We start from the raw sequence: 11650 nt of genomic DNA, 5'->3' as shown, positions 1-11650 counted from the left end.
TACCAAATAATTTTGAATTGAATAAGACATGATGATTTTTCATATATTATTAGAACCGAATTTATATATATGTATACCAAAATTGGTCTGAAACTATGAATTTAATTTTAATGTATTGTCACGTGCATCTTATTATATAACGTTACATCAGTAAAAATAAGGGTTAAATACGATTTTGGTCCCTAACGTAAAAGTTAAAAATTTTATTTCGTTCCTGACCTATTTTTCTGCTACAAAATGGTCCCAAAGGTTTCAATTTAGTTTAAAATCGTCATTTTTACCAATTTTTTAATTTTTATTACCAAATTACCCTCATTAAAAAATTATAAAATAAAATAAAAAAGAAAAAAAAAGGGGCCAAAAGGCCACGAGAGGGAGAAAGAGAATCGGAGGTGGGGGGAGGGGAAGAAAGAGAATCCGAGGGGAGGGGAGGGAAGAAGGGGGAAGGGACCACCGCACCGCTGCACCGTCGCACCGCCGCCTGTGATCGGAAGGGGAAACAGACAGCAAGAGAGGAGAAAGCCAAGGGAGAAGAGTGAGATCGGAAGGAATTGGAAGGGAAATCCGCGTTCGGCGCCGCCGCCACCACTCACGCGTCGCTCGCCGTTTCTGCTCTTCCTCCCTCTCCGCCAGTCCGCCACTGCTTCGCTGCTACCGTCAGTCAGCTTCTGCTTTTGCTTCTGCTTCTGCTTCGACTCCGATTCTGCTTCTGCATTTGAATTTGCTTTTTCTTCTGCATCTGCATCTGTTTCTTCTGCATCTGCTTCTTTTGCATCTGGATCTGCTTTTTCTTTTTCTTTTTCTGCATCTGTTATTTATTTTATTTTATTGTTGTTGTGTGTTGAATTTGATGTTGTTAGTTTTTGCATTTGAATAATCTTGAATCTGATTATTGATATTTTGGTGGGAGTAAGAGAGGTGGTGGTGGTTCAGCTTCTGGTTGATTTTAGGGAAGAAAGGGAAAGGGTGGTGGTTCTGCTTCTGGTTGATTTTGGAGAAGAAGGGAGAAGAGTATTTTCGTCCGAATGACGATTTTTAAACAAACTGAACTTTGGGGACTATTTTGTAGCGAAAAAAAAGTTAGAGACAAAATAAACTTTCGGCCTCTACGTTAGAAACTAAAATCGTACTTAACCCTAAAAATAACTATACTTACATTGATTACGTGAATAATCATCAAACAATACGAATATAATTATATAACTGTATAAAATATTTTTTTTATTAGTTTATCAAAATTAAACTTCTAAAAAAAAAAATACTTATATATATTTTTGGAAAAAAAGAGAGTCAAATATTGGGCATGTGATTAGCTGCTAAAAACGAAATAACTTAGGGTGGGCATGCATTTCCTCCTTCCTTCGATTTAATGATGGGCACATGCACATGACCTAATTAAGGGTATCTTGACCATGCATTTTCCTACCCACGTAAAAAAGTGGGGGCCATTCATCATGTGCCAAATTGCCTATTCATTCCCCCTTTTTTTTTTGTTTTTTCAAATATGTTGTCATTGTTATTAACTCTATTAATTATTTGTTGAGAAAATACCATTTTTCTCACTTGTTAGATACTAAAACTACATATTTCTCCTCTTTATTTATAAAATGTATATTCTTTTTTCTTATAATTTAAAAAAAAAAATTTAATCTGTTTTAAATTTTTTGTGTTAATTAATGTTAACTTTATCTATTTTTCAAAAAAAAAAACAAATTATTTTTTATAAAAATATTCTTTAACAAAAATTTTATTTTTTATCATTAAATTTTGCTTACCAAAATACTCTTTAATAAATTATTTTTAATTGATTAAATTATATTTTACTAAAATATTTTTTAAAAAATTTAATAATTAATTTTTTTTCTAAGATATCCTTCAATAATTTTTTAATTATTAAATTATAATTTTACCACAATTTTTGTTAATATTTTTTTTATATTTTATTATTAAATTTTTGATATTAATATATATTATTTTAACATTAAATAAAAAATCTTAGTAAGATTATTTTTCAATATAAATATATATTAATTGTTATACATATTAACAATAGTAAAAAAATTTTATTTAATATTAAAATAATATATATTGATATCTAAAAATTAATAGTAAAATATAAAAATAATTGTTAACAAAATTTTGATAAAATTATAATTTAATAATTAAAAAATTATTGAAGGATATCTTAAAAAAAAATAATTTAATTATTAATTTTTAAAAAAATATTTTATTAAAAAATATTTTATTAAGTAAAATTTAATGACAAAAAAAAATAAAATTTTTATTAAAGGGTATTTTTATAAAAAATAATTTATTTTTTTTTAAATAGATAAAGTTAACATTAGTTAATACAAAAAAATTTAAAATAAATTAAAGATAAAATTTTTTAAAAGTTATAAATGAGAGGAATATAAGCAATTTTATTAATCGAAAACAATTAGTTCACGAACTTGTTCACTAAACTTAATTAATAAGGTTTCCACCGGCTCCTTGAACATAATAAGGGAAAAAGAAATGTTATCCCTCCTATTTTTCCTTTAATTCAGTTGCTTATATACATAACATAAATAAACTTCACGTCTTACAAAATGTGTGATAATCACACTTTTGTTATTTTTGCTATTTAAATTAAAGTTGCCCAATATTTTTGAGTTTAAAAATAAGAATTTAATTGTTTTACAAGTACATGGTAAAAATAACCATTTTTTTATAAAAAAACTGATATAAGTATATATGATTATGTAAAATATTTTACACTAACAATACATCAAAATTAAACTCTACAAATAGTATATATTATTAATAAAATTAATAAAATTTTTAATCAATGTTTTTTTATTTGCCATGCAACTATATGTGATCTGTTATTCTTAATTAGATACTCTCAAATAAATAATTAAAATAATTTACTTTTTTCAATTATTTACATACACTAAAATGACTTTATTATGAATGTTCATTAATAACTTGTTATTCGACTATAAATCGATAAAAGAATTATAATTTAATAGAGAAAGTAATTAAGAATTTTTTATATGTGAGTATGATGAGTAGTATACAAGTGCATGTGTATATATTTTGTTGAAGAGTGTTAGGGTCAGCAATTTTTGTATTTTGTAACTATCAATTGGCTATTAATAGTCTTTTTAATGTTGTGAGATTATATCCAATAGTGAGAAATCACTCACTTTTAATTAAATGCTAGCCACAATATACAAAAATTGTTGCCCCTAAAATTTTTATATTTCATTATTGTCCATAGCTATTGAGCTTTGAAGAAGGAACAAAAGAGTACATAGACTATATATAATTAAATGAGGAGCAAGTAGTTGTGAATTGTAAACTCCTAATTTCTTGTTTTGTGAATGTTGATGTTACTCCCAAACAAAGGTACCATTCTTTTAAGACAACACTTGCCATATCACCGACCCACCACATGATGTGATCTTCCTCCCTCTCTCCAACATTATTGGCTCCGTAGAAAAGATGAATGTGACTTATCTATAAACTTCTACACACACCCCTTAGTCCCTTACACACACATATAATTTAGATTCTCTTGTTATTTGTCACTTGAATTCCTTAGCTAGCAGCACAACCCCCACCAACCACGCACACACACAAAGCCTTTATGGTAAGGTCACGCTATATGGTCCCATTTTCTCTCTCTCTTTTTTTTTTTTTTTTTTTTGAATGATCAGATTGGTTTTTCGTTTTCTAGTTGAACTTGAAGTTAAGTGTGCCCATCTCTGAAAAGTTGCTATGTTATAAGTATAAGATCAGAAATAAATCCATTTCTTCTATTGATGAGCAAAAAGGTTCATGTTTGGGAGAATGATGGTAACATTTCCCATTACGCTATTATAAACTGTAAAGCCAGGAATTAAGAACAAAAAGGGAACTCAATATTTGAATTATTAATTACCTTTTTTCAGTTCCCATGACCTCTCACGTGCACCAACATACACACACAATGTTTCATCATAGCTTACTACTTTTTAGTTTTAAAAATGAACAGGAGTAATAACAAGTTTAAAAAAAGAAAGAAAATATTTATATTCAAGTGTGTAAGAAAGTGATTCAAATAATGTTTGTCTATAAAAGAGTACAGCTTGCTTATCAAGAAAGACATTCAAATAATATTCTATAGAGACTATGTTTTGATCTTAAGATCTCATGCAAAAGATATACGAACTAATATCTAATATCGTAATTAGTTATTTGAGGATTAATATATAGTATAAATTATAAGAATGTACGTGAGTATAGTGATAAATTCATTTTCATTGTAGTTTTCTGTCTATCGATATCTATCAGATACACCGTAACTAAGCTCACTACCATATTTTATTTCTTTAATTTACCAATATTGACTCTAAAGTCTAAACACACATAGATATTTATCCATGCATAGTAAGGGGGAAAAAAAAGACATTTCTCCGTGCATTTATGTAGAATGTATTCATCAACTCAACTAAACAATATAAAAAAGAACAAAACACTTCATGTAACTAAAAATCAGTTATAAAATTAGTTATTATATATTTATATATTAACTTATTTTTTTATTTAATAATCGCTCACTAAAATTAAACATATCATAATAGAATAATTAAATCTATAATAGACAAATAAATAAATTTATTTATAATAATATAATAACTTGTATGAAATTTTAAATACATATTTTTATATTAGATAAATATTAAAATTAATTATCAGAATAAAATATACATTAAAATACAAAATAAATATTAAAATAAATTAAATTACGTATATATTTGTATATAAATACGTAGTGACCGATTTCGATGTACAAATAATATTATATTTTATATATAATAGTTGATTTTAGTGATTGAAATATTTTTTGTGTATACATAATATTATTGTATAATAATAAAATTGTGATACCATAATAAAATTGTGAAAGAATAAGAAAATAAAAGAATTGTGAAAGAAAAAGATGAAGAAATTTTATTGATTGTTGATTGAATAAATTGTAAACTATGAAGGTAAAACTAAGTATATATAGAGTATTGGCCTATGAAAGATAAAAGTAGATAAAGATAAGATATAGATAAAAATAAAGATAACTATAAGATAAGATAAAGACTAAATTATAATTTAATTTGTGTATTCTGTTGGACTAAATTTGTGGTTCGTGAGACGTTTTTATTGTTGTCATGGATTAAGGTGGAAGAGTGGTTTAATATATAAAAAAAATAAAAAATTGGTTTCGGATTAAGGAATAAGGACCCATTGAAAGAAACTAGAAGTCTAGAACGAGGACCATAAAAACCTTTCAAATGATTACCACGAGTCACCTCCGTAGTTTTCATTATGTAGCCAAGTTTCTCTATAAAAGATTGTGTGTGCTGCCTATCTGTCTGCTCAGTGTTCAATTCATCAACCATCAAAGATTAGTTTATGAATATGAGACTTACAAGTACCTGAAAACGTGGATCTTTTGACTTTTTCACTATCAAGTCGGCAGACACAGCCTTTTGAATATACTGATTTCGGGCTTAGGCCCACTTTAGTCTTTACGCACCCCCCAAAAACAAAAAAAACAAAAAAAAGTACTTCTTGATGAGGATTCTTCAATGTCAAGATGTCATGGTACTATCAAATATGTTAATTTGTCATTCATTTTTTGCTGACTCCAAGGTGCTTTCTTAAGTTGTTGATTTGTCCAGGGAATGAAAAGATTTGATGACACAGGTAATTAAGAGCAAGTAGCGGTTACTTTAAGGAACAACTACACATAATCAACCAATTACTAATAAATCTATGAAGTTAATGGATTAACCAATTACTATCATTAGGTGTTGGGGAATAAATATGCAACATGGATTAAATGATATCCTTGACAAACTTGGAACTACAAAGTTCGGACCAACACCTACCACCTCCAATTGTGATGGGACAATTCATCAGCCAAGAGTTAAGTTCTTTGCTGGTTACATGCTGGCCAGAATTTAACAAAGTTGCTGGCCCCTAAACTTTTCCTTTTATTTAATCATCTCTATTATCAGCAACTCAACTAATAAGTGATCTCTCATAGGTTTCAAAAAACAAGAACTTGATTTCAACTTCAAGGACTCATATTCAGTTTATTTGGCAAGTGTGGTGTGTTTGGACCTTTGATTTCGGTCTACTTTGAACCTTTTCAAGAACAATGAAATAGAGTTGGATAACAATTTAGTGCATAAGAATGATTGATTAGCTTCCTTTCTAATATTTGAAATATTTAGCTGAAAAGAAATGAAATTCATGGCAGACGTCATCAGAATTATTGACAAATCACTCAAAAAACTATAAGAAATGAAGTAGTGTTTGATTCCACTAGTCGTGGATGACAATACCAGAGATAACGTAGGAAGAGAAGACATATTTTTTGGTTATTTATTTCTTGTCTGTTTTATTGCTTCTCTGTATGCTGATAAATTCTAGAGTCTCCAACCAAACATTACACATGCATAGATTTGAAAGCGAAAGGTATGTAAGCTATTGGGAGCATAATTTGATTTGGTGCTGCTTCTACTTTGAGGGCAGAATATAACAGCTTTAGAAAAAGGTTTTATGGGAGATGACCAAGAACTTAGCAGTTAATGATCAAGGGAAAAATAGAATATTGGACAATCAAGCTCCAACATTAATTAAAATTAAATCTAATACAAATGAACTTAGTTGTACATTATGGACTCGACGGTACATATTATTACGAGAGTAAAAGGAAGCTCAACAATGTACATAGGCCTAAGCGTAGCTTCAACCGCAAGAGACAAGATTCTAACACAGCAAGAGACAAGATTCACATTCTAATGGTGATGAGTGAGGGAAGGAAAAGAAGGGATGGAGTGTAATATCAACTTCCTGCCACCTCTGCGAGTTGGAGATGATCCAAGTTCACAATTAGGAGAGGAAATCCTTTTGCCATTGGGAGAAGAGGTTTTTATGCAAGCGATAGGAGAGCTATCACCTTGGATAATGTCCATCATTTCATCATCTGCTACAGTTTGATGAGGCTTTTCTAACTTAACTTGAGGCCTAAGAATATTTGGTTTACCAAGCTTTTGGCTGGCAATCAATGCAGAACCAGAGATCGTAGCAATAAAAGATCTAGGCGGCTTTCCCTTCGATGAGAAGGGCAATGGAAGCAATGGTCTGTCACATTATAATGAATTAAGATCAATAATGGAAATTAATTTTTATCATCACAGCTGACAGAAAGAGCATATCAAACCTGGAAAGCCGTAATGGTGTTGCTTGAAGAGCAGAATTCTGATTTTCTTCAATATTCTGAATTTCAGTTTTCTGCAAAGCCTTTTCCACCTCGCCCTTTTCCGATGCTTCTGTCTCTTCTTCTGCCTCAGCATCTATTCCTGCAGAACCTGAATATAGGAAGGAATTGATATCTATGCAGGTCAGACATTGAAACAGCAAGTTGATGATATTGACTAACATGTTACCCCAATCATTTGCAACCTAACAGAAGACTTACCATCCTTTCTACCGAATGCGTTCTTGCAGCCTTCGCATCTACAGCTAATGGAGCAACCAACACCACCCTTTGAAAGAAAACCAACATTTAACTCGTATTATAACTGAAATAGGAGGCACAAATGATATAGAAACGGAAAATACCTGATAACATTCACAATATTTCTTTAGGCAGCTTGATTTCTTGCAATTACATCCTCTTTTGTGTCGTGCCGAAGCTGGAGTTTTGTTTGGATCATCCTGCAAAAAAGGATATATTTAATATGGGTAAAATGGGGCGAAAATTTGAATAATGATAAAATAATGTTGATTTTAGTTTTGCTGACCGCAATTTCAGAAACAGAATCAGAACTTCTGATGACTTTGGGAGCAAATGCAAGCGGGTTACGCGACTCAATCTGCTTGCGAGTTTGAAGAACAGTATCTTCATGAATAGGTTTATTGAAGCAATCTTGACAAGAGCAAGGTTCTATACAGTAGACTCCAGCAGCAAAGCACTCGCAATAACTGAGCAAAGAGTGAAGAGAATTTTAAGAAAGAACTAAGAAGGATACTAAGAATAATAGATAACACGCAAAACATAGATAACCAATATCAATTTACTAGGCTCATCACAGCATGTAAAATATCTTTGCTGCACCCAAAGAGATTAAAGGAGCATGTACTTGAACTTACAGCTTCAAACATTTTGATTTCTTACAATTACACCGTTTGCAAGACTCACTTTCTCCAGCTGTTTCCACCTTCCGCCTGCAAATCCAGCTTTTGGCCTCAGACTTATGATTCAAGTTCAAGGAAACTAAAATATAAAGGAGATATGAAGATTATATAGCAGAAGATTAGGTAATCAGCAACTCCACCTTTTCTTTTTGGGGCTATTCTGATTGAATTCTTCAACGGCCATGAGAGATAATGACTGACTACAATCTTCGACAGGCTGAACCTCATTCTCTGGCAGCTCCATATCTCTTTCAGAGGATGCAGGTAGCAATAATAGATGATGTTCTTGCGGTAACAAGGAAGAAGTGGAGCTGGGAATGTTAAGTTGTCTTCCAGAAGAAGACTTTTCATTTTTCATGCCACGGTGCTCCTTCAAAGTTGCAAGCGCATTCAAGTGTAAACCAATTCCCGGCAAAAAGCACCTCCTTGAATCACCACCAGTATTCCTCTCATCAGACTTTGTTGCATTGGAACTTGAATTTGAATTGCCATCTGAGTTATTTCTGCGAACGCTGGCCATCTCAAAGTCTAGACAGCGCCTCCGTATACCACGGTGTATAACATAAACATGCTGAACACAAACACAAGGAACTTTTGGGATCATTGCTTTGTTCAACATATTTACATAACAAGTAAAAAGAAAATATTCTAACTCATCAGATATTTATAAACCACAAAAGAGACAGCAAACCAAGGTGATACATTCTTCTTATTGTGGATACAATTTCAATATAAACCAAAAACATACAAACAACAATTTTAACTGTAATTGTTAACCTATCAAAATGTAGAAATGAATGCAAATATGATTTAATAACATGAATGCACACACACAAACATGGTAAAATCATATACATATGGTGAAGAACCCTATTATACATATACATATGGTGATAGCAAACGAGCATGCATGAACAATAAACAATAAATCATGCCATTCAGATCAACTCATCATCGAAAACTACACCAATGTGCATGAAAGTAGTGTCTTCACACACATAATTTACCATAAATCAAATAGATACGGTTTCCTACCTCATCATCCATTTTCTCACATGGATTGCTAGCCACCAAAGCAACATTAGCAATATTTTCCTGTGTGTATTGTGTGTCTGAAGCTAGTCCTGGTTTGGGAGGATGATCTTCATTTTCATGTCCTGATCCAGAAGCAACTTGATTGACAATGTGCATTATACGTCCAGAAGGGTCCAATTGTTTATTCATTAGATCCTTAAAAGCTTCTGAGACGTTTGGAGAACTAAAAATTAACATATCAGATGCATTATTAATTAAATTATCCCAATCACACTCGGTGCCATCAATTTTCGGCTCAGTCTGACATATTCCGTGGAGATGCAGTTCACCCTCCACCAAATTCTTTTTAGAGGATTCATGACTGCAGGCAACATCTGGTGCTGCCTCAGAAGAAGGCAATGACAGAAGTGTATTAGCCTCATCACCACAAAGTATAGGATCATATCCAGGGCTACCAGACTCATACTTTAAGGTCTGTGGCAGCTCGATTGAAAACTTTGCTTGTTCACTGGCTGGCTCAATTGAGGCATCCCCTATGGAAGTTCCTTTATCAGCATTTTTCTCTAACTCCCTTGAGTTATTACGTGCATGAGTTGAATCTGTAAGAGCCTGTTCACCTGAACCAGTTTGATTTTCATCCTCAGATGTAACCTTTGGCTTTGATGTGTCTAAAAGGTTATGCCTACAAACAAATAATAGAGAACTGTAAAACAACAGGCTAGTAAAACATCTGTATGGACAAATTTAACATGCAATTATCAAGAAAAAAAAAAGAAAGCAGGAAAAAGAAATGATAAGAAAACATAAGCTACAATTACCTCCTCAGGAATCTGGATTCCTTGTTAGAGTTGACATGGGGTGATGTGAAAACCGATGGAGGGGATGAAAAGCTAATTGAACTGAAGGTCTGGGTAATGTGAACAGATTTAACTGGCTTTATAGGAGATAGACTATTGAGAAAGTTAAATACCGGTGAATCCTGCACATAGTAAGCACACATATATGATTAAACTGATGAATTAAAGGAAAATTTCTTCTACACAAGCAACAAGTAAGTTCATCTCGTGTTGCATGGCAAAACCATGTAGATTAATCATTTCATTTTCTTTTTCAAATAATAAATAATTACTTAAAATACCGGATCTCACAGGAAATGCACAAGTGCAAATCAAATCATAATTAAGAATATAAGTGTAATTGTGTAAACACATGGAATGCATGATGGCAGAAATGAAGGCCAAAATTATATTAACTCTTTCAAGGACACAAAATGATGTTGAATTATTAATTTCAAAGCTGAGAAGATTTTCTAAATAAATAAAGACTAAAAATTTAGACCAGAATATACTTTACTTCACAAGTTTGAAAATTTGGAAAATTAATTTGACTTGCTACTGGGAAAAATTATACTGGTTTTGTTGTTTTACAAATCCAATTGAAAATAAATTAAATTTAACAAAATGCCTGAATTTTACAGAAAAAAAAAGAGAAAAAATTCAATTGTAGCTCTGGGAGTGAAAAAGTCAAACTCCAATGATTGCAAATTGCCAAAAAGGGGGAGCGGGGGGGTAGGAAGCGTAGAACAGTGTAGAAAACACGAGAACCAAGGAAGAAGCAGAGAGATCTGCAACACTGAAGCTCATAACAAGGAAGCTGGTCAAGAAAGACCTCACCAGAGTTTCAAAAAAGAAAAGATGGAGCTTCCAAAATAATTTTTTTACAAAAAGAAAAAGCACATGCAGAGACAGAGGAAGAAGAAGAAGAACCTCAAATTTGGGGGGATTGAGGTTGTTGGTGGTGGTGGCCCTGTCGGGAGTGTCCATTTGCAGAGAGTGATATAGGAAAGAGCATTACAACAATGCTCTCACTCGGTCACTCCATTTTCGGAGAGAAGAAGAAGAAGAAGAAGAAGAAGAATGAGAATTCAAGTGAAGAGGGTAAGGCGGGATTTGTTATCGTTCATAATAAATAATAAAATAATAAATAAATAAATAAATAATAAAAACAATCACTCCTCTTCACAGCTGTGTTTTTTCTTTTCCTTTTCCCTTTTGCTACTTTCTTTCTTTGTTTTTACTGCTTGTTTTTTTTTTTGTGGTCCACCTTCTTTGATTAACTAATCCTACTACTATTACGGATTTAGGTTACTACTTACTTACTAGTCTAGTATCTTTCCTTTTTTATTGGGGATCAATGTTAAACATCTACTAAACACTAATCCTCAATTATTGATTCTGGATTAATTCCTTATTATTGTAGTTGTTACAAATCACAAATTTAATATCATTAATTATAGAATAAATATCCAAATTAATACCTAAAGAATTTTAGATCAGACACTTTGATTCTCAATCAATTTTTATTCTCAAAAAATGCTAAAAAATTATCT

The 11650-nt window shown here is 31.4% G+C and overlaps 1 protein-coding gene across 1 annotated transcript; it reads right to left on the bottom strand.

Moving 5' to 3' along the window:
- Positions 1-6637: 6637 nt before the first annotated feature.
- TCX2 (TESMIN/TSO1-like CXC 2) lies at positions 6638-11218 on the bottom strand. Its single transcript, XM_016320630.3, has 10 exons — positions 11028-11218; positions 10080-10240; positions 9262-9943; positions 8367-8797; positions 8182-8256; positions 7833-8013; positions 7651-7746; positions 7508-7574; positions 7250-7397; positions 6638-7170 (listed from the first exon to the last, which is right to left on the bottom strand). Exons 1-10 carry the CDS (start codon positions 11082-11084, stop codon positions 6825-6827), a joined length of 2244 nt encoding a protein of 747 aa, XP_016176116.1. The 5' UTR covers positions 11085-11218; the 3' UTR covers positions 6638-6824.
- Between the last annotated feature and the right edge of the window lie 432 nt (positions 11219-11650).

This window comes from Arachis ipaensis, chromosome B9, assembly GCF_059453495.1.
Source record: "Arachis ipaensis isolate K30076 ecotype BB chromosome B9, ASM5945349v1, whole genome shotgun sequence".
NCBI lineage: Eukaryota > Viridiplantae > Streptophyta > Magnoliopsida > Fabales > Fabaceae > Arachis > Arachis ipaensis.
Note: the sequence above shows the minus strand (reverse complement) of the source record. Positions and strands in the feature narration are given on the sequence as shown.